Raw genomic sequence first — 26178 nt, 5'->3', positions numbered from 1 at the left:
ACAAAGTGCCCCATGATATCCTGGTGGAGAAACTGAGGAGTTTTGGGATACACCAAAGCACTGTCCGGTGGATTAGGGCATGGTTGACTGACCGAAAGCAGAAGGTAACCATTAGTGGGGAATCATCAGGATGGCAGCCAGTGACAAGCGGGGTCCCCCAGGGCTCTGTCGTGGGGTCAATCCTGTTTAATCTTTTCATCAGTGACATGGAAGAAGGGGTGAGCAGTCTGCTGATCAAATTCACAGATGATACTAAAACAAGGGCAGTGGCCGCAACTGAGGAGCAGGTACTCCAGATCCAAAAGGATCTGGACGGACTATGGAAGTGGGCAGGAGACAACAGGATGGCGTTCAATGTGGATAAGTGCAGGTCTTGCATTTGGGGCATAGGAATAGCTGTCATAAGTACAGGTTAGGTGACAAGTGGCTGGAGAGCAGCACTTGTGAAAGGGACCTCGGGGTGCTGGTTGACTGCAGGCTAAACATGAGTCAGCAGTGTGATGCGGTGGTCAAGAGGGCGAACGCCACCCTTCGTTGCATAGCCAGAAGTGTGGCTTCTAGATCAAGAGAGGTATTATTACCACTCTACACGACTCTGGTACGCCCGCAACTGGAGTATTGTGCTCAGTTTTGGGCCCCTCATTAAAGAAAGGATATAGCCAGGTTAGAGTCAGTGCTGTGTAGGGCCACAAGGTTGGTGGCCGGTTTGCAGGGGATGGGGTAAGAGGCGAGACTGAGGGAACTGGGTCTCTTCAGCCTGGAGAAGAGGAGACTCAGAGGGGATATGTTGGCGACATACAGGTATGTGAGGGGATGTCACAGGGAGATGGGTAAAGGCCTGTTCTCCCCTGCAGAGGAAGGCAGGACGCGCTTCAACGGAGCAAAGCTCAGGGAGCCAAGGTTTCGTTTGGATGCCAGGAAGCACTTCCTGACAGTCAGGACCCCGAGGGTGTGGAATGGGCTTCCACGAGAGGTCGTTGAGGCCCCATTGGTGCGAGTGTTCAAGGATAGGCTGGACGCGCAGATGGTGGGCATGTCATGAGCGGAGCCGGCTGGTGCCAGAGGTCAGACTAGATGGCCTGGGAGGTCCCTTCTGACTTGCTCTGTTTCTATGTTTCTTCAGATCCTTGGAGCGCAGCAGCCAGTTTTCAGAACGTCAAAAAAACAGAGAATCATAGAACAGAAGAGTTGGAAGGGGCCAAGAAGGCCATTGGGTCCAACCCCCTGTTGGCATAGGACATCAAGTTACACCACCCCACTCAGGTGACCATCCAGTTTCTTTTTGAATGTCTCTAGTGTGGGAGAGCCCACCACCTCTCTAGACACCTAGTTCCACTGGTGTATTGTTCCGACAGTGAGAAAGCTGTCAGGAACAACACCTGGCAGGAGACCGCGCCCGAGAACCGCGCCGCGCCCGAAGACCGTGCCACGCACGCGCCCGAAGACTGCGCGAAGACCGCGCCGCGCCGCCGACTCCGCCGCTACCTGACTGCCCTGCCACGCCCTTGCACACGTAGCAGGCGTGCCCGGACGGGGTGGGGCGTCGGGCGGCCGGCAGCTACAAAGCGCCGCAGGGGGGAGTGCCGGCGGGAGGAACAACACCTGGCAGGAGACCGCGCCCGCGCCCGAGAACCCTGCCGCGCCCGAAGACCGCGCCACGCCGCCGACTCCGCCGCAGGCGTGCCCGGACGGGGTGGGGTGTCGGGCGGCCGGCGGCTACAAAGCACCGGCAGCAGCCGGGGCCGGCGGCTGAAGGGCGTCGGCCAAAGGGCGGTCGCCGCCGTTTGGGGGGGCCATTCGGGGGGGCCTGGGCTGGCCAGGGGACTTGCTCTTTTGTTGTGGCAGTCCCTTCTGTTGGATGGCCAATTTTAAATGTTTTATAATTTTAAAGTGTTTTAACTTGTTTTTATGGAGTCGTCCCTGGCCATGTTGCCACCTGAGTTTCCTGGGGAGCGCACTGGCGCCGCCATTGGTGTGGTGATGGGCAATGGACGTAATAGCGGTGGGGGCTTAACGTGTCCGCATAGAAGAAGGAGGGACAGATGGCTGACACCTGTCCCTACTTCTGGTTTCGCTTCCAGCCAGAAGGTGCCAGGGAGTCTCGTCAGTCGCCCCTCGGGCCTGACGGTGCTGTTGTTTAATGCCAGGTCGGCCAATAACAAATCTGCCCTCATCCATGACTTGATTGTGGATGAGGGGGCCGACCTGGCCTGTATAACGGAGACCTGGGTGGGGGGGGGGATGTTGCCCTCTCCCAATTGTGCCCGCCCGGGTATATGGTCCAGCACTGTTCACGGCCGGAGGGGAGGGGAGGGGGGGTCGCTTTGGTTTACCGAGCCTCCATCACTCTCACGGGACTTCCTGTCCCTTCGAGACCAGGGCTGGAGTGTCTCTACTTGGTGTTGGGCGACCGAGACAGATTGGGGATTCTGTTGGTGTACCGTGCACCCTTCTGCCCAGCAGTCTCCCTATCTGAGCTGACAGAGACCGTCTCGGACCTGGTGTTGAGGACCCCCAGGATGTTGGTCCTGGGGGACTTCAATCTCCATGCCGAGTCTGGACTGACCAGGGCGGCTCAGGACTTCATGGCCTCTATGACGGCCATGGGCCTGTCTCAACACGTCATCGGCCCGACCCATGAACGTGGGCACACTCTGGACCTGGTTTTCTCGACGGGGCAGGAAGAGGGTGGTCTGAGGGTGAGGAATTTATGCTTGACTCCCCTGTCATGGTCAGATCACTTCCTAGTGAGGTTTGTGCTCAAGAGCGGCCTCTCCCTCTGTAAGGGTGCAGACCTGATTGTGTGGGTCCGCCCCCGGAGCCGGATGGATCCAGAAGGATTCCTGAAGGCTCTGGGGGAGTTTCCGGCTGACAAGACGGGTGCTCCTGTCGAGGCTCTGGTCGAACTGTGGAATGGGGAGATGACCAGGGCTGTGGACACGATCGCTCCTAAGCGTCCTCTCCCACCGGGCAGAGCCCGCTCTTCCCCTTGGTACACTCCAGAATTGAGGGCAATGAAGCAGGTTGGGAGACGGCTAGAGCGTAGGTGGAGGAAATCACGGGATGAATCTGACCGAACACACTTAAGAGCCCACTATCGGGCCTATGCTGTGGCGGTGAGGGCGGCGAAAAAGAGACACTTCTCCGCTTCCATTGCCTCCTCACAATGCCGTCCGGCGGAGCTCTTTCGAGTGGTGCAAGGCCTGGTTCACCCAGGGCCAAAGGAAGAGCTGATTCCACCCTCAAAGGCCCGCTGTGACGACTTTGCCGAGCATTTTAGGGAGAAAATCGCTCAGATTCGTCACGAGCTGGATTCCACTATTGATTCAGAGGTTTTAAGGGAGACACCAACGCTGCCGTCTGGTCCAGAATTATTGGATGAATTTCAGTTATTGCGGCCCGATGATGTGGACAAGGTGCTTGGACGAGTACGTCCTACCACTTGCCTTTTGGACCCTTGCCCGTCTTGGTTAATAAAGGATTCCAAGCACGGGATTGGAACCTGGATCTTGGAAGTGGTTAACGCTTCTCTGAGGGAGGGTCGGGTGCCTGCCCCTTTAAAGGAGGCGGTAGTCCGACCAGTCCTGAAGAAGGCGTCACTGGATCCAGGGATGGCCGCTAACTATAGACCAGTGGCCAACATCCCGTTTCTGGGCAAGGTGTTAGAGCGAGTGGTGGCGGGACAACTCCAAGCACTCTTGGATGAAACTGATTATCTGGACCCATTTCAGTCCGGCTTCAGACCCGGGTACGGTACTGAATCTGCCTTGGTCGCCCTGTACGATGACCTGTGCAGGGAGAAGGACAGGGGGAGTGCGTCCCTGTTGGTTCTCCTGGACCTCTCAGCGGCTTTCGATACCATCGACCATGGTATCCTTCTGGATAGGCTGGCGGGATTGGGGGTCGGAGGCACCGCTTTGCGGTGGTTCCGCTCCTATCTCAACGACCGATTCCAGAAGGTGGTGTTGGGGGACTATGGCTCTGCGCCATGGCAGCTTTGCCATGGGGTACCGCAGGGTTCCATTTTGTCCCCTTTACTGTTCAATATCTACATGAAACCGCTGGGAGAGGTCATCAGGAGGTGTGGGCTGCGGACCCATCAGTATGCTGATGATACCCAGCTCTACCTCTTGTTTTCCACCAATCCAGGTGAGGCAGTGGCTGTACTGAACCGGTGCCTGGCCGAGGTAATGGGCTGGATGAGGGCCAATAAACTGAAGCTCAATCCAGACAAGACGGAAGTCCTGTTGGTTGGCGGTTCGGGCTTCGGAGAAGGTGACCTGAACCTTGTCCTGAATGGGGTTGCACTCCCTCCTAGGGACAAGGTCCGCAGCTTGGGAGTGCTCCTCGACCCGGAGCTTTCACTAGAAGCTCAGGTGACAACAGCGGCGAGGAGCGCTTTCCTCCAGCTTCGGCTGATTCATCAGCTGCGCCCCTACCTGGAGTACGACTGCCTTGCAACAGTGACTCATGCGCTGGTGACTTCCCGTCTTGACTTCTGTAACGCGCTCTACGTGGGGCTACCCTTGAAGACGGTCCGGATACTTCAATTGGTTCAGAATAGAGCTGCCAGGCTGCTGACGGGGACTGGACGTTATGTTCACATGACGCCAGTTCTCCGTCAGCTTCACTGGCTCCCCATTGAAGTCCGGGCCCAATTCAAGGTGTTGGTAATGACCTATAAAGCCCTAAACGGCTTGGGTCCTGGTTACCTGAAGGAGCGCTTACATCCATATTTGCCCAGTCGCCCCCTGAGATCGGCGGGAGAGGCCCTTCTCCGGGAGCTCCCCGTGAGAGAAATTAGGAGGGTGGCTACTCGGAGAAGGGCTTTCTCAGCGGTGGCGCCTAAGTTATGGAATGCGCTCCCCAGGAGGTCCGCCTGGCGCCGTCGTTATTTGTTTTTCGGCGCCAGGCTAAGACCTTTTTATTTAAGCAACATTTTAAATGCTAAATACAATTGAATTTTATCTGGCCAGGGCGGCTTATTTTATAATGTGTGTTTTAATTAAGATTATTTTATATGGATTTTAGCTTATTGTTTTATCTATGTTGTAAGCCGCCCCGAGGCTTCGGCGAATGGGGCGGCATAAAAATGTTTTAATAAATAAATAAATAAATAAATAAAGCTTTTCCTGATGTCCAGCCTGAATCTGGGTTGATTCTGCAACTTGAGTTGATTATTCTGTGTCCTACACTCTTCATTCTTATCTTCATTCTGTCTCCTGGGGTGTTTGCTATTCCACCCAGTTTTGTATCGTCTGCAAATTTGATTATCTTTAATCAAATGATTTTACTTCCTCATCCAAATCATTAATAAAGACGTTGAAGAACACTGGTCCAGGACTGTGCCCACCCCACTGGTTGCCTCCATCCAATCTGAGAAGGTGCCATTGATGGTCACTCTTTGTGTCCGATCCAGCAGCCAATTTTGGATCCACCTAATAGTTTTCCATCTAGTCCAGTTTTTGCTAATTAGCTTATCAAAATGTTGAGTGGCACCATGTCAAAAGCTTTGCTAAAGTCTAGGTAGATTATGTCCACAGTGTTTCTTCTGCCCATTTGGGAAGTTACCCAGTCAAAACATGAAATTAAATTAGTCTGACAGGATTAATTTTTGATAAATTCATGGTGGCTTCTATTAATCACTCATTTTCTTCAAGATCCTTGCAGACTGAATTTTTAATAATTTGCTCCAGAATTTTTCCAGGGATTGAAGTCAGACTAACTGGTCTATAATTCCCAGGTTCATCTTTCCCCCGCTTTTTGAAGATAGGGACAACATTAGCCCTTCTCCAGTCATCTGGCACTTCTCCTGAAGATAATAGCCAGTGGTTCTGAGAGTTCCTCCGCTAGCTCTTTTATGACTCTGGGATGGAGTTCATCAGGCCCTGGAGATTTGAACGTGTTTATTCCATCTAGGCATTCCTTGACCATGTCTGTCAATCTTGGGCTGCCATCTCTCACTTTCAGCTTGTACTTCCTCTTGGTTGTAGATTTCCTTGTGGGAGCAGACTGAGGCAAAGTAGGAATTGAGCGCCTCTGCCTTTTCTTTGTCATCTGTTATCACTCTGCCATCCACTTTAAGTAGCTGGACACCTTTCTCTTTCTCATGTCTTTTGTTCTGGATGTATCTGAAGAAGTTTTTCTTGTTGTTCTTAGCATCCCTTGCTATTCTCAGTTCATTTCCTGCTTTAGCCTTCCTGATTCCATCCCTGCAACTCCTTGCTTTTTGTGTATACTCTTCCTTTGTGGCCTTGCCCTGCTTCCACTTCCCATACATGTTCTTTTTCTTTCTTTCATTCAGGCTGTCACTTGACTTTTTGTGGAGCCATGTGGGCTTCCTCTGCTGTCTTCTACACTTTTTCTTGATGGAATTGTTTGTAGTTGTGCTTGGAGATTCTTCTTTTTCCAGATTTCCCACCCTCTTGGGCTCCTCAAGGGTGTGTTGCCATGGCACTTTACTTACCATTTTTCTAAGTTCATTAAAGTTGGCTTTCATGAAGTCCAGGATGCGTGTTCAGCTCCAGTTACTCTTTGTCTCTCTTATAATTGAGAATTCAAGTATCACATGGTCCCTTTCCCCCAGAGTTCCCATGGTTGTTATTTTGTCCACCAGACCATCCCTGTTAGTATTAAATCAAGGATACCTGCTCCTCTCATACCTTCCTCTACTTATTGCTGGAGAAAGTTTTCAACAAAGCATGTCAGGAATCTCTTGGAAGGGCCATGCTTGGCAGAACTTGTCTCCCAGCATACATCAGAGAAACTGAAGTCCCCCACGATGACTTCATCATTCTTCCTGGAAATGCTGGCAAGTTGCTTTTCGAAGGTTGCATCCTTGTCCTCTTTTTGACTGAGTGGTCAGTAATAGATGCCAATAACTGTTTTTATTATTTTTCACTCCCTTTAAATTAAGTCAGATGCTTTGAATGGGGCTACTAAGTTCCTCTTGTATTTCTGTGCAGATATATGTGTCTCTTATGTATAGTGCAACTCCGCCTCCCTTTTTGTCTTTTCTGTTTTTCTAAAACAAAGCCACCCTTTTGCTTACCCACCCTAATACTAGCATGCAGCCTTTGCACAGGATTTTAAAAGATGTAATACTTGGCAAACCAGAGCTGGGGGGGAGGGGGAGTGAGCAAGCGAGCAGACTTTTGAACAGTTTACTCATCAGTTAATTAAAAATCCTTTCTTAAAGACAAATTGATATAACCAGAAAGAGATACAATACCCACTCTTCCATCCTGTAATAGTCATCAAACTTCTAAGCACCTAGTGTTATGTGAGCTTGCAGAATTATACCGTTCTATACCATTTAACCAAATACAGTATCTTTATTGGTAGAACACAGAATGAAAAAGGCATCTGTAAGTGAAGGCAAATAATAAAACAAAAATGTTAGCTTCTCTATTCTGGGCATTAAAGTCATGAAGCTGATTTAACTAAGAATCAGTACACAAAGCATGAAAGGCCAGTTTTTTAAATCAGATTGGAGATTTCTTTTTTCTCTTTTTTGCTATAAGAATCATACAATCCTATACAAGATACTTTTGGGGAAGTGGCTTCTACTGTGTTCGGCAGGCCTTGCTGCAGATGGGATTGTGCAAGATTACAGCTTAAGGCTTAAAAGGCTCCTTCCACAGTGCTGTGATTCTCTGCTCAGCAGCCCTTCTAACCTGAGGGAACCCGGACAGGTGCCAGTGGAGCAGAAACAGGCCATGGAGGAACAGGAGGGGAAAGCTAAATCTGCAAATTCCCTGCCACAGACTATTATAGTTGGTAACCTGTATAAATGGTAAGTTGAAAACTGCAAGATTTCTCTAAATGTATCTTAATACTTATCCTAGTATTGCTTCCAGTGGTTGGGAATCTTCCAAGATCTTGGGAATCTTCAGTGGTTGGGAATCTTCCTTCCAAACTAAAGCCCATCCCCTCCCCACCTGCCCTGCCAGCAACAAAGGAAAACTCCTGCATGATCAGGTAGCCATATCTTGTGCCTGCTTAGTAGCAACTCCATCCTGTCTCAGTCACACTTCTTGCTTGGACTTGGCAGACACTCCAGCTGCTGTAAAAGCACCCTGTTGCTTGAAGGAATGCAGTTTATTTGCCATGAGGTGCCAGTGGATGAATGGTGTCCAGCCACCTGCCACTGGGTTGAGCTCTGAACTGCAGCAAAGATGCCTTCGTAGCATTGATTCTGCCAGGGCTTGGCGAGAGAGGAATCTGCAACGACCTTGGCCTCGTGTGTCCCAGAGCCGTTCCAGGCTTGCCTGCTTTCCAATGGGCCATCCTCATTTTCGGCAGAGGAACAAGTAGACGCCACCAAAGATGACCGCAACCAGCAAAGGCACCAGCACAACCAGTGCTACAATCCAGTAGTGAGAATTCTCTGCAATAGATAACCAGACATTAGGTGACAGTACTTACAGAAGCACAAGAAAGCAAGGCCCAGGACCATGGAGGGCAACTATGTCCATGGCTGACTGAATTGCAGGATCAGGCTGAGCATTCTTTGTTCCCCCAACAGCTTCCAGTCAGATGCCTCTGAGAAGCACACCAGGGAAAGAGAGACGTGGTAGACATCTCCACGTTTGCTTCTAGAAAACAATGGGAATACTGAGGCACACAAAATTATACAGACCCACTTCATAGAACACTGCAGCCCATTTTGGGCTAATTAATTTCTGGGCCACACAGAATATGCCAGGTGCTATTATGAATACATAGCCTTATGTCTTGCGAAATTGGTCAGGGAGATGTAGGTGAAAGTGAACGCTTGAATGATCTTCCCTGGCTGGATCAAGGCAGGGGTTGCACAGCAGACAATGGGTTATGCAAGGGTTGTTTCACTCTCTAATAATCTAGAGTCTGTTTTAGAGCTGCACAACTTTTGAGAAGCCACAAATGGGCATGAGTGGAAGAAGAAGAAATACAAAGTTGGAAAACAAAGGTGGAGAGCCATGTTTTTCCTACCTTCAAACAGGATGTCAACCGATGCTGAATTCTTGCCATAAACGTTACGCACCACGCAGTGGTAAGTCCCATTATGGGATCTTTGAGCTTCACGGATTATTATTGTCCTATTGCTGTCTGAGAACTCCACTTGAGCTTCAGAGGGGAGGTCCCATGAAAACTGTGGAAAGGGCTTTCCTTCAGCTTTACAGGTCACTGTGAGGTTTGCACCAGCTTTGTATGACATGTGACCTGTCGAGATGCTGATATTGTAAGGTCTGCCTGCAATAAGGAACAAGGGAGTTGATATGCTGCAGAAGCATGGCTGTCCCTGCATGGGAATGGCAGACAGCCGCACAGGGGCACAGGGAAACCCACCGCAACTTTCAGGTGTCCTTCTGGAGACAGAAGGCCCGGTACTGGAGACAGCTTGACAGCGCTTTCATTGCCCAGTCATTGGGGCACTGCTGTCTAGGGGTTCTCTGATGTACTTAAAATTAAGCAGCTGTGAGAGACCTTCGAAACCTCAGAAGCAGCCATTCCAGCCATGACACCGGAAATAAGCATTACCACACCATGGTGCCGACTGAGGTCAACATAAGCCCCACAATGCCACATCAAACAAAGGAGCAGTGCTTAGTCCATTATATCCTGCTGTCCTTTAACTCTGCTGAGCCCCAAGAACCAAACTAAGAGGATCCCACTTGTCCGATGTCCCATCATAGACAAGGAGAGTAAAGAGAGCCTGGCTGAACGGCTGGACTCATAGACTGCTGGTTTCTTGGCATGTTTCTAGAGAGCTAAAGGTGATATGGTGAAGACTGATGGAGCAGGCATATGCCATAACAGTTTCATTATTCAAGACTCTCTCTTGTTCTTGCTCGCAATATGCACACTCATCGCACAATAGTCAAACAGATTTTGCAGGGTTTTGTAAGTCTTCAAATACCTGCACACCCACAAAGAGGAAGGAAAAGATCTCTTTTCACTCATCCCTGAGTGTAGGACTGGAATAATCAATTCAAGCTGCAACAATCCAGATTCAGGCTAGATATCAGGAAAAGTTTCCTCACTGCCAGAGCAATATGACAGTGGAACCAGCTGCCTAGAGAGGTGGTGGGTTCTCCCACCCTAGAGACATTCAAAAAGAAACTGGCCAGCCACCTGAGTGGGATGGTGTAAGTGGTTGTCCTACACCAGCAGGGGGTTGGACTCGACGGCCTGCTTGTCTCCTTCCACCCCTGCTGCTCTATGAATTGATGGAACAGGGGCAGCAACAGGCCAGAGTGCACAGTGGCTGGATCACATTCAGCTTTCCTAAGAAATTATTGTCACCCTCTGACCTGTGAACCTCACTGCCCTCCATTTGCCAGAGCAAATGTTCAGAAAAAAACATGTGCCTGACTGCTCCCAACATGGCCCTTTGACATTGCAGGCAATAGGCAAAGCTCATCCACTGTCCTGCCAAGGGAACTCACCCACGATGCCCAAGGTTGTGTTTGTACTCTTTTCCAGCACTTCTGAGCCCACCTGGACATTGGCCACACAGAGGATCTCGGCTCCATCATCCTGCTGCAGACTGGGTACAAAGTTGTATTCCACCAACTGGCTGCTGTAGCTACTGTTCAGGATATCACCACCTCTGCTCAGGGTGATGTTGATGTTACTTGAGATGTTGTCTCGCACTTTCAAGCTAGAGATGTTGCACAGGATCCTCTCATGGCGGCCATCCACAATCTCAGAAGGCACATGGATAGCCGGAGTGGAGAATCCTACAGTAGGAGCAACAAAGTTATGGTTAACGAGCACTTGGGAAGGTTACTGGGCTTGGTGGGGCTTGGACCCCCAGCAATGCCACCAGTAGCTCATGGAGTCTGAAACTTCCATACAGGATGAAAGCGATGGTGGAGGTTGGCTGAACAGTCTGTGACAGGTGAATTCACGGCATGTGGATTCAGTGGGTCAAGCCCAGCTTATTTGGATTTCCAGTGTGGGCGATCCAAATGTCTCTGGCAGGACACAGTCTCTTGGGGGCTTCTCCACAAAGATGTTACTGTGTCACGTCTGTTCTTTCCAAGGAGGCCCCCCTGGCTCAGGTCCACCTCTCTTGCCCAGTTTGCCACCTGAGAGGGCTGCTCAGTATACCTTCGCTATGAGCCACCTCACTTTTTGGGGAAACAGCATACACATGAGGTTGCTTTTAAAAAAGAAAGTGGATCTCCACATCTAGAGAAGCAGTGCTCTGGCAAAGCTTGAACACCTTGCAACCCAAGGCGAACCAGCCTACCGACCTTGAATAGCAGCCCCCAGGGACTCAAGGAAACTTCTGATTTCAAGAGGCCAAATATGTGTGAAATCCATGCACAAATACCCATTTTTAAAAATTGAAAAGCCACTTCTGGGGCTTAGACTGGGAGTTGAATAACGGCAAGGTCAGGGGCTGTTTAACTCCTTTCGATCATTTTATGCTTCACAAATATTCTGCCCAGCTGCTTCTCCCACATATAGAGGAGAAGGTCTAGAGTCCTGCCTTGTGGGAATAACAGCACTTTATGGAAGACATTTAAAAAAAAAACTTTATTTATTTAGAGCTTTTTCACATTTGCTGAGATACACACTGTGAACCAAATGGGTTTTTTTTTAATGCAAAGCTTTTCATTACTTGCATTTATATTGCAGAGCTAGACAAAGGATCAGTCCACATGATTAAAGAGCCCACCTATGGGGAACTGTGTTGGCTGCATCCTCCATATTCAGCCCTGATTGGGAGTTGGCTTATCATGTGGGTTGCATGAGGTTACATAAACAGCCCTCACACAATCCCTTCTCTGTTGCATAACTCGAGTGGTCCGGTTTACATGATACGGCAACCTCCAGCTCAGGTCCAAATGAACAAAATAGCATCTAGCATGCACTGTAGCCTCACCAGAGCTAAAACACCCACCTGTAGGGTGTTGTGCCATGAGAACCAGGCCAAAATCTCACTGCAACCAGCAGAAAAGAAAAAAAAATGCAGGTGCTGCTTTATGCCCATGAAAGCTAGCAGAACTCTTGTTGGGTCTGAAGGTTTCTAATAACTGATGTATTTAATATGATCTGTAGCCCTAAATCAAACACTTTGGTCCATAGTGCATACCTACCAAATATTGTGGAATGGCTTTGAATGCAGGAAGGGTGATTTTGAGAGGCAGGCAAAGAGAGGACCCTCCCACACCATTCTTCCACTGAAGCTGGCACGTTCCACCTGGCTGCTTTTTTATTAAAACAACTAGGGTGGCCATACATCCTATTTTGCTGTCTGTGCACAAGTCCTCTGCGTGGGCCCAAGAGCTGCCCACCCCAAGCCTGGGATAAAGATGAGGAACTGTAAGGTAGCAGCCCAGTGGCCATAGAGTAACCCAGCCAACAGCACTTGGGCTGCAGACCGAGCAAAGTGAACAAGCCAGCTAGTTACAGATGTCCCCAAAATGGGAAGGTGCACATCCTGTTTTTTGCTGATACCTATCCTCTGATGAAGCAGCCACCCCAACACCACCACTCTGGGAAACTGCTTTTCCTGCATATTGTTTGCTTGGTCCTATGATCAGAGAAATAAGGCAGAGTGCCAGGGCTCGGGCAGGCCACTACTGACTGCTACTAGACTGTGGGAGATGGGCGGCAGGGGAGGTGGGGAGAGACTGGCACAAGAGGTGCAGGTTGCCTGGCCTAAGGAATAGGGCCCGCAGGCAATCATAGCATGGTGCCACCTCCTCCTACCCCTCCTACAGTTGTGTATGCCACTGCTGTAGCGGAAGAATGAGCAAACCCACCCAACACCCTTAGCAGATCCTTTGGACTGGTGACAAGGCATGTCGCCAACAATCCTGTGAGCTAGAAAGCGGAAGTGCTTGCTTCCAATCATGAGAAGTGGAAGTGCAAATTAATCAGAACCGTTTCTGGCTTGACTGGGAGTAGCAGGATTGGGCTGGCAGGAGTAGGAGGCTCTGCTTGGCAGTGGTTCCGCTTCTATCTGGCCGGTCGATTCCAGAAGGTGGTGCTGGGGGACTATAGCTCTGCGCCATGGCAGCTTCGTTTTGTCCCCCATGGGCTCTGTTTTGTCCCCCATGCTTTTCAAAATCTACATGAAACTGCTGGAAGCGGTCATCAGGAGGTTTGGGCTGTGGAATCATCAGTACACTGATGACACCCAGCTCTACCTCTCGTTCACATCTAATCCAGGTGAGGCAGTGGCTGTCCTGAACCAGTGCCTGGCTGAGGTAATGGGCTGGATGAGGGCCAACAAACTGAGACTCAATCCAGATGAGATGGAGGTCCTTTGGTGGGCAGTTTGGGCTTTCAGGTAAGTGATTTTGGTCCTGTCCTGGACAGGGTTGCACTCCCTCTAAAGGACAGGGTCCTCAGCCTAGGAGTGCTCCTCGCCCAGAGCTGTCCCTGGAGGCCCAGGTGATGGTGATGGCCAGGAGTGCTTTCCTTCAGCTTTGGCTGATCCATCAGCTGCATCCTTACCTGGAGGAGAACTGCATAGCAACAGTGACACACGTTCTGGTAACTTCTTGGTTGGATTATTGTAACATGTTCTACATGGGGCTGCCCTTGAAAACGGTCTGGATACTTCAATTAGTACAAAATAGAGCTCCCAGACTGCTGATGGGGGCCGGTCATTATTCTCATATAACATCAGTCCTCTACCAGCTACACTGGCTGCTGATTGAAGTTCGGGCCCAATTGGTGTTAACTTATACGTGCTGGTGTTAACCTATAAAGCCCTAAATGGCTTGGGACCAGGATAGCTGAAGGAACGTCTCCTTTCCTATATGCCCCATGCCCCTTAATATTGGCGGAGAGGCCTTGCTCCAGGAACCCTCACTGAAGGAGGTAAACAGGGTGTCTACCTGGAGGAGGGCCTTCTCTGCTGTGGCGCCCAGATTGTGGAATGTGCTCCCCAGAGAGGTTCACCTGGCACCAACTTTATACTCTTTTCGGCACCAGGTAAAAACCTTTTTATTTAACCATCATTTTAAGAACTAAGGATTTTAGATGTTTTAAGATTACAGTCACATTTTCTTTCTTTTTGCTTTGCTAAATTATGAGTGTTATTTATTTATTGCTTTGTTATTTATTGTTTTAATTATTGTATTACTATTGCAGATTGTAATTTTATTATTATTACTGTTTTTAATTATTGCAAGCTGTCTGGAGACGTTTTATTGGGAAGGACAGGGTAAACATGTTTTGAATGAATATAGGTGCCTGACTTAGAAACCAAAAAATATCACATGTAATGCAGGCATTACTAACCTGGAACAGGACGGAACACCTAGGAAGGTCTGCACAATTCTGTTAATAGGATTTATGCAGGAGAATATTCTGGCAAGGTGAAGGTTGGACCAGTTGTCTGGGAAACAGAGAGCACTGGTAGCCTCCCAGTGAAACAAGTAGCCCAGGAGACAGTCACTGGAACCTTGGTATCAGTCAGCCTTACTGAAAGGATGGGCCCCCTGCTGCCTCCTGATCTCCACTCCAGGAGGAGAGTGGGATTTTGAGCAAAGCTTCAGGTTGGAACTGCCTGACCAGTGGCACACACGGGGCCTTGTTTCCCCATCCCGAAAATTAGGTTTGACTGAGGAAGGGTAGGACTCCCTGCCCTCCAGGTACCACTCAGCTGTGAGATTCTGCAAATACTTACGGTAAACATAGACCCTCGCCTTCTTCAAGGTTTCAGGCCCTGCATTTTTGACCAAGCATAAAGGTTGAAAGTTCCATTCCGTCACACTGGCGACGTTCAGAGAAATCCATCCCTTTCCCTCCTCCTTCAGTCCTTGAAGAGACACCTCCCAGTCCATTTTATCGTGATTGGCACACGATGAAGTGCAATTCAGAATCACAGGACCCCCAAACTCCACTGCAAGCTCCTGAGGGTGGATAGTCACTTTGCAGGGGTGCACTGCAAGAGGAAAGGAGGAGCACAGGTGAGCAGGGAAGAGCAGAAGAGGAGACGGGCTCTGGCCACCCCAGCCGGGGCACTGCTCCATCATTGCACTGCAACAAGGCTCACTTGCCACCCAGAGACATGGAAACACTCTGGACTTATACCCACTATGAACTAGTCCAAAGCAGGCCAACTTTGGAGGGGGACATGCTGCTTGTCCCCCACAAAATGGATCCATTTGTCCTCAGTCTTTCCATAGAAGGAAAACACCTGGGTGGAGAGAGGCAGGAGGGAGGGAGAGGAAGGAAGCTGTAAATAGAAACATAGAAACAGAGTGAGTCAGGCCTCCTGGGACATCTGGTCTGACCCTCTGCTCCAGCCGGCTCCACTCACAACATGCCTACCATGTGCATGTCTAGCCTTTTTGTGACTGGCAGCTTCCAGTCGCAATCCTCGCATCCCCCTGCCTTAGTGAACTTTCTGCAACTTTGCTGCCAATTGAGCTGAAAACAAATGATGTCATAAACTTCTTCATTCATCATAACCTCCTGGTGTTGCACCTTTCTTTCCAGAATTCTTTAGGTTTCTTGCCATATGCATATCTGACATATGCTACTTTCACACAGGTTGTCAAAAGCCATGGAGTGGGGTAAAAAAAAAAAAAAGGATGCCTTTTCCTCACCAAACCTGACCACTTCCACAAAAAATCCTGCATCCTTCTGAATTTGATTTTTTTTAATCTAGGCATCTGTGCTGTGTATCATTTGTATAACAATCACCCACAAAAATGGGGGTATGTGCATCCTATTTTGCATACTGCCCCCCACCAAAGTGTAAAAGCTGCTTCTGCATGAAAACCCTCACTTCATTCATCTAAAGCATTGTACCTGATACCCTCAGCCAGCACCTTTATCTCTGCAAATTTCATTCCCTTTGGTGGAGAAACAAAAGAGTGTAGCAAGTTCCCTTGCTAAATCAATCAAAATGTAAAGGCGCCTCACACAAAAGTCCCTGCTCCTATTTTCTCAGGGTACCTAACACAAAACTCTGCACATTTTTATTATTTATTTTATTTTATACTGCCCAATAACTGAAGCTCACTGGGTGGTGAATAACAGCAATATAAAATCAAACAGAAATAAAGCCATCAAACAGTTTTAAACTACTTTTTAATAGCAAAACTAAAGCCAGTCCAACCTGGCACTGACAAGAGAGTATAGCTGGTGCCAGGTGAGCCTCAGTGAGGAGAGCATTCTATAATCTGGGGCTACCACTGTGAAGGCCCTCCTGCATGGAATAGCCCACCAAGCCTCCCTTGAATGTGACATTCAGAGGAAGCCCTCCAATTTTGATTGTAGTGACTTTATATATTGTGGTTGAAAGCAGCCCATGTTGGTGATGCAGAACTGGCATTCTTAACTGGACACTGATCCATAGCATTGGTGGGTCAGCATGGTAAAGCTGAACATGTGAAGATTTCCGTGGCTTGCACCCATCACCATTTTCTATGCAGGCAGCAGGCAAGGATGGAGAAAGGATCTGAGGCCGCTCAATATTGTCCTAAAAGGGGCATGAAGTGTGCCCCAGGTGCTAATGTGGGCCATCTGCCTCCCAAACGTGGTGAGGGGAGAAAGGGAGGCGATGGCGTGCCTCACTCAAATAAACACTTGGTGGTTACTTCCTGTGACACCGTGTTTACTGCTACTGGAAACCGGAGAGCACAACTGGACCTACATTCTAACAGCCTCCTCCTGGCCAAAAAGGTGAAAGGTCAGGGTAGGCCAAGAGAAAGAGGAAGCAGCTTGTCTGAGTCAGCCCAAGGGCAGGAAAAGAGAGAAATCAGGAATCATCCTTTGGCTCCCAATCAATTAACAGCAGCCTTACCAGCCCCCATAGCACGAATGTTCCTGGCATCTATGCTATTTGTTTCCTTCTGCTATTGCTGCCCCTCCATGTCAGGAAATAATGCACACTTTAAAATCCCAAGGTGCCGCTGCTCACAGAACATTCCTTCAATAAGGAACTGCAGAGTCCCAGCCAGTGTGGGGAGAACTGGGCTGGCCTCAAGGGCAGATGCAAGGTGCTCCAGAGTCAGAGCCCCAGCTCCTAACTTTCCGCTGGCCGTCTAGACAGCACCTAGAGGTCCCAGGAATCCACGTGCAATTGCCTACAGGAAAGGCCAAAGCAGATGTGACAGGGGAGACATGGGAAGTAACTCCTGATATTTTGTCATGCTGGTTTCTGCTGGTTTGTTTTCTCTTATCACTTAATGTGGTCACAGGGGGTCCCTGGATTTCACCAGAGCAGGAAGTGGGGAAGCATTGACTTGCAGGCCACTTTTTTCAGGCAAAAACCTGCACAACCCCACACCCACGCCTGACAGAATCCAAGAGAGCGTTTGCCTCTACCAGTCTTTTTTGGTCAAGTGAGGCTCACAATCAGCAAAATGGAGATCCAGTGCTTCTCAGAGCAATGGGAAGTGGGTGGGAGCCTCTGTTTATGGAATGGAGCATGGCAGCAGAGCTCACATGGGGAAACTGCTGCCTGGTAGCAATCCAGAAGGGGCCCTTGCTGTGTTGTGCGGGCAGCAGGTCCTGCCCACAGGATGGAACTGGCAGCAGCTGTGCAGGTGGAAACCCCCCTGGTGCTGCATGCACACCATGCACACCTATCTTTTGCCTGTCAAAAAAAGAAGCACCATGTTCAGCTTCCACTGACTGATGCATCATTAAAAAAGGCCCTTTGTGTTTTTGGCACAAACTGAGAGCTCCAAAGGAAGGAGGAATTTCTGCCCGCCCTTCCTCCCAGTTGTCTGAAGTTCTAATCTGCATGGTGTTTCTCTGGGCCACTGCAGTTCTCAGAGGAAATAGCTGCTGGAGACCTCAGATTAACTCCTCGCAGGGCAGGGCTTCCTGTCTCTGCTTCCAGATCCTAGTGCCCGACACAAGAGGCCCTGGGGAGCAGTGCCTCCTCAGCCCTCAGGTACTTTACTGAGATGGGAGAAATTAAAAGTGGACCTGCAGCCAAGTGTTGCCTCTTGCCCTGTGGAGTGCCCCTTGTAGCCACCCCCTCCCAAGCTTCCATCTCCCCCAGATCCATGGCTGTGCCCAATAAGGATGCTCAGTGCGCTTTGAGAGGCTTCTCCCACTGATGGGACCCACATGGCAATGGCACAGATCCACCCCCCTGCTGGAGAGAGGGAGGCCCTTCAAAGGAGGCCCTGGACATACCCGCAGAGGCCTGAAGGGAATGCACAGGGCTGAATAGCACCCAGAGACGGATTAATTTAAAGGGTTTTAAGAGATACTAGTGGCATGATGATGATGATGATGATTAGGAAGAGGAGGAGGAGGAGGAGATTAGTATTGATGAAACATGTTTATACAAATCTGAAGAATACAGAAGGTTTATTGGAAAATATAGAGAGTTGATTAAATAGATTGATTGATACATAGAAAGAAGATCCCAAGCCAGTGTGGTTAATATACTAAAGAGGTAAATACTAAATAATCATAGCAACATTACAAAAGAAGCTATTATTAAACTATTAAAACAGCAAACAAATCAATCAGTTGACATTATGAATGCAAAATTCCAGGGCACAAAGGGACCTTTCTGCATTGGCAAAGAAACATATATGAAAGAATATCATATAATAAAGATAGCACTTCTGGGCATGTGCAGAATATATTCCTCTTACTGCTGAGCAGCTTGTCCTTACACATTAAGGCTCATAGTACAGATTAGAAATTCCTTTCAGAACAGAAATTAATCAGTGCCTATTGTCAATGTTTTGAGAACAAAATATTATTTTGAAACGTGCAAAGGTTGTAGGCTATGGTAGTGCTCATGTACCTTTTCTAAAGCCCTGTTTTGACAGATCTCTTTCTACCTGACTGAAAGTCCGTGCTATCATTACTGGTACTTACCACTAAAGGTAAACTTAGGACTGTTCCCACAGATTTTCATTTTCCATTAAAGAAATACAAACATCAATATGTATCTCAGTGATGCCAGCGATTTCTGCACTTTATTTCTTTCCCCCTGAGGGTGTGAGCAGAAATTCTTAGCAGCTAGGTAGAAGGAGGTCTGACCAAAATGTCTGCAGTTTAATGGAATAAAGCACTGGAATAGTAAAATCAGTTGCTTCTGTTTTTACTTTACATGCTAATTACAAAATGGTCCTCCATACCTGACATCCTCCTCAGCAATCCTGGATATGAAACAGCCCTCCCGCGTGGTGGGGGTTAGGGAGTTCCATTGAAGGTGGCAGAGGGAGAAAGCAAAGGCTCACCCATGGCAAACCACCCACTAAGCTTGTGCATGCCTGTTCAGTCCCCATTGGACTGAATGGGAGCAGTGAATTTCCTTCAGGAGGGCTCTTCCGCAAGAACATCCCGGAGGACTATCCATTCATATTCACCAGCCTGCACAAAGAATGCTGCTTGGATATTATGCTATAATATATTATAATTTTGTATTGGGCTCCAAATTGTCTTGTGCCGGATCTGCCTAAGAATTATTAGCTCCAATCCAGAATTAAGCCAAAACCTTTGGACATAATGAGCTGGTTTGCACATAAAGACCAAACATGGGTTAATTAACCTAGAGTTTGACAGGGCTGAGCAAGCGCAAACTCTTTGCTTCCCAGTGAGACACCTCTTCCGCTTTGTATCCAGTTCAGCAATACAAGTTTAACATCTGGCTGTTTACCAAGAGAATCCAACCTGGCACTCTGGATTATTGAGGGAAGCAGTAATCCAGCAAGAAACCATGAGATTCTTTTTAAAAACAGTGATACTTTTTGGATGCTCTTTCAGAGCAGCACCCTGTGCAATGCACCAGAGTAATCTTGCCTTTGATGTTTCCAGGCCATGGATAATCTGGCCAAGCCAAGGCCAAATTTTATGACATCCTCCTTCAGGGTTTAATTCAATCATATTGCACAGAACCTCCTGACTACCACAATGGGCAAAGCAACTGCATATGTGCCACTTCCAGCTTTACACCGCTTTTGTATGCTTAGATTTTAATAGTAAAGATGCCTTTAAACAAGAACCAACAGGACATCTATGCAGGGCTATTTCTTTTGCATGGGCCAACACCGGTAACACGTGGTTGTTGAATCCTGGGGGAAGTGAAGGAGTCTCTGCAGGGGTGGGGGGCAGCAGCATCCAAGCCCCCCCAGCCCACATGCCCCTCTGCTTCTGGGAGGCCATGCGTGGAGGGGCAGGTCAGCACTTCACTGAGTGGTCCTCAGAGCAAGGCCGGAATTTTTCAGAGCTCTATCAGGAAAGCAGCTCTTGTGTGCGGGAGGATGCCCTGCACTGCTCTCCGGCGCACCAGCTACCCTGTGGCTCATTCGGAGAACCCCCCAGAGCCAAGTGTGGGGCAGAGTAGGCTCTCTGAGAAGCTGCCCCCACTGCTTCCCTGATGCAGCATGCAAATGATGCCAATAGAAGTGATCCTCAGCAACAGGGAATGCCGTGCCCCTCTCGGATCAAACCTGCCTCCAAGTCGCTCTCGCCCAGCTGAGCGCACCTTGGAGTGCTTGCAGCTCCTCCACCCACCAGAGATAATGCACGGTGCATAGCCGGGACTCACCTACGGGCGCCCAGGAGCTGAGGGCAGCCACCGTTAGCAGCAGGACAGCCGTCATCTCAACCCAGGAGGCCCCAGGCGGAGGGAGCCTTTTTCAGCTCACTGTGTTGAACAAGACCAGTACAGAGCACTTCTGATTAAAAGCAGCTTAAGAAACAGGCATTGTCTCTATCACATCAACTTTCTGCCTCACTCCTCAGCCTGTGACCTTCTCCAGGAAGTACCCACCCACCCACGGAGCCCTGCACATGAAAACAGCCGCAGGAGGAATATCCTTTGAGCCTCTGAGGAACATTAAAGGAGGTAGCCGGTCCAAGCACGGAGGCAGTTCCCCCAGGCTCCAAAAGTTGCACAAAAGGGAGAATACCACGAGGTGCCCTTGCTCTGGGCAGGTGTTTAGGAAGAACCACATCTTCCTTCCATCTGTGCAACTCTTAAAAGTTCAGCAATGCATGCAGGTGAATGGAAAGAAAGGGATTAAATGCATGCTCGAAGATGACAAAACAGAAGGTGCTTGGACATGGGGAAAACTGTTCTTAGGAGAGCAAGACTATCTCCATAATTGTGATGACATCTATTTAAATTGGCAAAGGCAGCATGGAAACCCTGCCCTGAAGGAGCTGACTTTTTGAAAGGGTGGCTCCAGGTGAGGCTCGCCAGTCATGGGGGTGGGCACTCACAGCTTCTCCCATCTGTTCCTTAATCAGTTCACTGCTGGCTAACTCCACACCCAAGACCGCTCTGCTGCAAACGGATGGTCTACAACAGTGCATACAACAGGACAATACAATAACACAACATAAAACCATATTTTTTAAAAAAGGAGCATTCACTCATGTGAGCCCCCACATGCAGGTTGCAGTGATGGATGTAGGTTGATCACCTAGGAGAGATCAAGGCCCCTGTGTATATGCAGAATGCAATTCCTTCACCTCTGCACACTTCTCTAATTCATTACAGCAACAAGGTTGTTGCAATTTTTAAAACAATCCAACTGTTTCCATGAGATTGGACACTTTTTTATTTGTACATCACCTTTTTCACATGGAATGCAAGGTGACTTACAGATCCTCATCCTTTACCCCATTTTATCCTCACAACAACCCTGTGAGTTAGGGTAAGAGTCGGTCTGTAGATTCACATGCCACAATATGGTCTTTCACCATTGCTGGTTTGTGGTGTTCTCTGAACCTAGTCATGGTATTTCAGCATGGTACAGTTGGTCTTTAGAAACCACAAGAAGGAGCAACGCTTTCTCCATACTACCATGGCTTCTCATAGTGTCTGAACCCAGAAGTGGTTTCCATGCTTCTGCTATGAAACTACCACAGAGAAACTACCACTAGAAGGAATAGAAAAAGCAGCCACTGCAGGGGTTTCCTCAAGTGGGGAGACCTAGATTCCACACAAGCACAGACTTTACTACCACTCCAGGCAGAGGTGAAAAATACTGCAACTGGAAATGTTTTTACAGTACAGTGCTGCAGGCACTGGTGGACTCCAAAGGAAGGTTTCAGGATGTGTATGCTCGGGTTTCTGGGTGGAGTCACAATACTCCCACCTTCTGGGATTCTCCCTTGCCAAAATAACTGGAGAGAGGCATCTTCTTCCGAAGCTCCCCATGCTTATCTGCTGAAAGCCCACCTGCTCCTGATCTTTGGTGACCAGACTTCTGCTTTGCAGTCATGTTTGATGTTCGCCTGCCATATCCACAGAACAGGTAAGTAGGAGAACACCAACTTCTACCACTTCTGCATGAGATTCCCTGTGGAGCATGTCTTGGTTCGCCATTCCTGGACATCCTGCTTAATCTAGAGCAGAACATTACCCCACCTGTGATTGTGGTGTATTGCATCCTACAAAACACTTGTGAGATGTGGGGAGGCATTTTGCCAGAAGAAAAATCAGAAGTGCCTGGCCTGAGTGCTGAAAATGATGCTGTGGCATTTGACTCTGGCCCCCAATCAGCCCTGCACCCCACCACATCCTGTGAACCCCATTTCCCAACTTTAGCCAGGTGTTAGGCATGTGAGATCCATGCAGCTATTTCTCAGTAGATCTGGGAGTACCACCTTGAAAGTACCATCCCCAGGCCCACAACTTCTGTTCCAGTGCAGATGCAAGGATGCTTCCCAGTGGCAGATATGGTTGAGTGGCCTATCAGAACTCCCTGTCCTTCAGAGAAATGCACAAGAGGTGGACCTGGCCCTGGCCCAGCTGTTCTACAGCTACTTTCACAATGTAAGCATAGCAGAGGTTGGACTAACTAGAAGAAGAAAACATATTTTCTTGCCCAAAACGGAGGGAATCTCTCTGAACTTTGGCTCTGAAATTGTTTCCATTCAAAAGGAAAATAGCTTATCAAGAGATCAGAGAAACAGTTTGTCCTGGACCTTCAGAGAGCAGCATTTTGCTTCTGGCATTTAAGAAAGAGACCTTCTCTACATGAGAAGTCTAGTCTGCTCCTTTACTGAGGGTTTCTCTACACAATGCACTTCTTGTGATCTGGTGAACACTCACTCATGGGGGGCAGGAGAAAGAGAAGTTTGCAGTCAGGAAGCAGTTAAGGACCTTCCTTCCTATTCCTTCCTTATTCTCTCATGTAAACCTGCCCCCAACAACATGCTTTCAGCATCTTTCAACTTGCTTATCTGTGGTACATACTACTAAACTTTATTATTTGTTAGAACATTAGCATGTGTTTTATCCTCCTGTCAGCATTCTGTGTGGGGCAAATGCCACAATTCTTTTCACCTTGGCCTAATTATAGCAAGCCCTGCTTTAGGGGATTAGTGCCCTCATCTTGGTCATGCTGAACTTCACCTGTCTCTAAGTCAATAAAGCAAAGGTACTTACAGATGTCCTTCTTCTCCAGAGAGCAAGCTTATTTTGCAGTGCTTTCATTCAAGTGCCAAATGCATCAACAGTAAACTGTGAGCAGAAAGGAAACAGAAGTTCCTGTTCAAAACCACCAATGAGCACCAACGCCCTGGATGACTGGCTGCCCTTTCATGACAGGCTTCCTCATTTGCTTGGTAGTACCGTTGCTGGCAAAGCTGAAGTGTGCACATGCCCAAACTTCCTGCATCACTGACCCACAAAAAATTCCACCGATAAACTGACAACCATGTTCCTTCCTCTGTTTACTCTAAATGTTTGCACAGCCTCTTCCCATCATTTTAGGTGGTTGCCAGTACTGATAAGAGAGTTGCATACATTTTATAGGCCTCTAGCAAGGGACCAGCACCAAGACGTCAGAGAGGCTCCGGTCATCATGCTCTCTTGTAACCCATCCTCCGTAAGCACAACCAGCCATTTTGTCTCACTGGAGCCATGCATGGCTGGGTAGGTGGGGAGAGGGTGACTCAGCCGAACAGCAACTAGTGAGATTCACAGGAGGCCTCCCTGGCTTGACACCCTTGCTGTAGTCTCATCTTTCCGGTCACGAGGGCTGGGCTGGCAGTCATGGATGTTGCCACCCAGCACTGCTGCATCCCTTGCACAAGCCCATTGGCAACAGGGAGCATTTCCAGCAGCTCGTGAACTGGATTTGCTGAATAAGGCAACTGTGACCGAAGTTGCCCAACCCTACATGGCTGCAAGAGGCTACACGAAGAGCAGCCGTGCACGCCACATCCAGGAAGGTCCTGCAGAAAGCCTGTTGCAGCTTTGGTGAACTTTGGCCTGTGAGAGGACGTGAACAATATATTTTGAGCAAATTCCAGCATGACATTTAATTTTTGCCAAAGCATCTTATATACTGGAATGTAGAATTCACAAGAGTGGGCCCTGCTTGACTGCTACTAATCTGAGCAAAGTTTATCTTGCATTTGATGTAGTATGTGTGTTCTCTACCTGAAACTCAGTTCTAACAAGTTGAAGGTGCTTTTAGTGGGTAGTTCATTTCCCTGGCTAAGTAATGTTCACCCATTTTGGATTGTATCTGCCAAGGAACAGAAGCAGCTGGTATCTCAGAAATAGCCGTTATCCATCTCTGCTAAACTCATGTGGATTGCTACAATGCATGGGGTTGATCTTAAAACTGTTTAGAAACATCAGCTGGTCTAAAATAGGGCAACAATACTGTAATGGAGACAGGCCATGTGACTGTTATGCCAGCATTTTTTTCCATCTGCACTGGCTGCCAGCCCAGTAATAGTATTAACATCCAAAGTCCTACAAGGAGAAAGCCTCGGAAATGAAAGTAGCTACATTTTACCAGAATTGGGGCACTAATAAAGGAAAAGTAAGTCCCGAGTATTAATTGGCTTCTGTTTCCAAGATACAGCTTCAGGTACATATTGCGTCAAAATAATTCAAAATTACGAAGGGGATGTGTGATTATGCTGCATAACTTTTCTGCAAAATGTGATATAGCAATGAGAATGGTCATTTAGTTCACTCTGTGAAATTAGATGTGGTTCAGGAGGAGCATACGGTGGGCTAAAGTTTGGGTCTGCTGACATCGACAGCCCCGGATCAGTTGCGTCCTGCTCATCGTCTTTATCATCATCTGAGTCTAGAGAGTAGGATTCTGGTGGATCTGGAATTGGCAAGTCCTCACCACAAGGTACAGGACGCAGTGCGGATGGAATGTTTGCATGTTCCACGGTCCACTTCTTCTTTCTTGAGTTCCCTTTTGCAACTGGGGGAACCATGCCAAAATAGCAGTCACTACTATGATTGGTGGGTTTCCTCCACACCATTGGGACTGCGAAAAGCATGGACTTTTTCTTCTTGTTTAGCCAATGACGCAGATAAGATGAACATATAATGCAACAATAATGAGGGGCCCAACTCTTGTCCTGATCCCCTATTTTGCATCCAAAATATAGGTGGTATGGCTTTTTTTAGCACTGCCGTCATACTGCACTTTTGAGATGCAAATGTAAACTTGCCACAAATGTAGAAGCTATCTGAGGCATTGTTTACACAGTTTCGAGGCAGCTTGGCTTCTGAGGGAAAATACCATGCAACTGCTCCTTGGAAATGTTAGGCAATGACACTTTCACAGGCCACCAGATGTAACTGTATGATGTATTGTTCTGACCAAGACAAATGTACTTTGCAATAAAAGAATAAATTACAGTTAAGTAATAATCTTTGGTCTCAAAGTGAAGATAAATTTATACACTTCCATGTGGCACCATTTTCACTGTTCTACCGTACTTTGCCGAGAAGTTACGAGGCATCATGATCATCAGACATCTCCCTCCCTTGTAGGCAAATATACGTTCCTATGTATAAATCTTTATTGTGAAATATCTTGAAAATTTTAGCCAATCAGCACTTATCACCTGTTTTCTAATTCTTCTAATCAAAATTTGTAAGAATTAGCACATTTTATCTCGGAGGCCTATAATTTCCAAAAATTTGTAGACGAGTTTAATAGGAATGTAAAAGCAAGAAACGTTCAAGCCTTGAATGGGCCTGGGGAGAAAGCAGATCAGGTGCATGTGTTGAGAAAGCAATTAGTACACGTTGCTGAGAAGACCTGCAATGCGGTAAATCACTTATCTGTGAACACCAATGCCATGGTCTGCATCTGTTGTATCTCACTTTTTTGTTCTGATGTAAAAGGGAGTCTGTGCCCGCTGCAAATCAACATGAAAGCAAGCAGGTAAGGCAAGAGCATGTTACTGATGCATTTGTGCATGCTGTACTTTACATACCTAGTAATGGGATATGCTTCTATT

At 48.2% G+C, this 26178-nt stretch overlaps 1 protein-coding gene across 2 annotated transcripts; it reads right to left on the bottom strand.

Moving 5' to 3' along the window:
• Positions 1-7149: 7149 nt before the first annotated feature.
• Positions 7150-25193, bottom strand: LOC123030101 (intercellular adhesion molecule 1-like). Of its 2 annotated transcripts, XM_044443712.1 has the most exons (6): positions 23339-25193; positions 20486-20584; positions 14639-14896; positions 10431-10724; positions 8974-9234; positions 7150-8389 (listed from the first exon to the last, which is right to left on the bottom strand). In XM_044443712.1, exons 2-6 carry the CDS (start codon positions 20538-20540, stop codon positions 8292-8294), a joined length of 966 nt encoding a protein of 321 aa, XP_044299647.1. In that variant the 5' UTR covers positions 20541-20584; positions 23339-25193; the 3' UTR covers positions 7150-8291. The 2 variants fall into 2 exon arrangements, with proteins under 2 accessions (XP_044299647.1, XP_044299648.1); XM_044443713.1 differs by lacking the exon at positions 8974-9234.
• Between the last annotated feature and the right edge of the window lie 985 nt (positions 25194-26178).

The sequence above is a fragment of the Varanus komodoensis genome, unplaced genomic scaffold, assembly GCF_004798865.1.
Source record: "Varanus komodoensis strain SLA01 unplaced genomic scaffold, ASM479886v1 scaffold42, whole genome shotgun sequence".
Lineage (NCBI taxonomy): Eukaryota > Metazoa > Chordata > Lepidosauria > Squamata > Varanidae > Varanus > Varanus komodoensis.
This window is presented reverse-complemented; position numbering and strand designations above follow the sequence as displayed.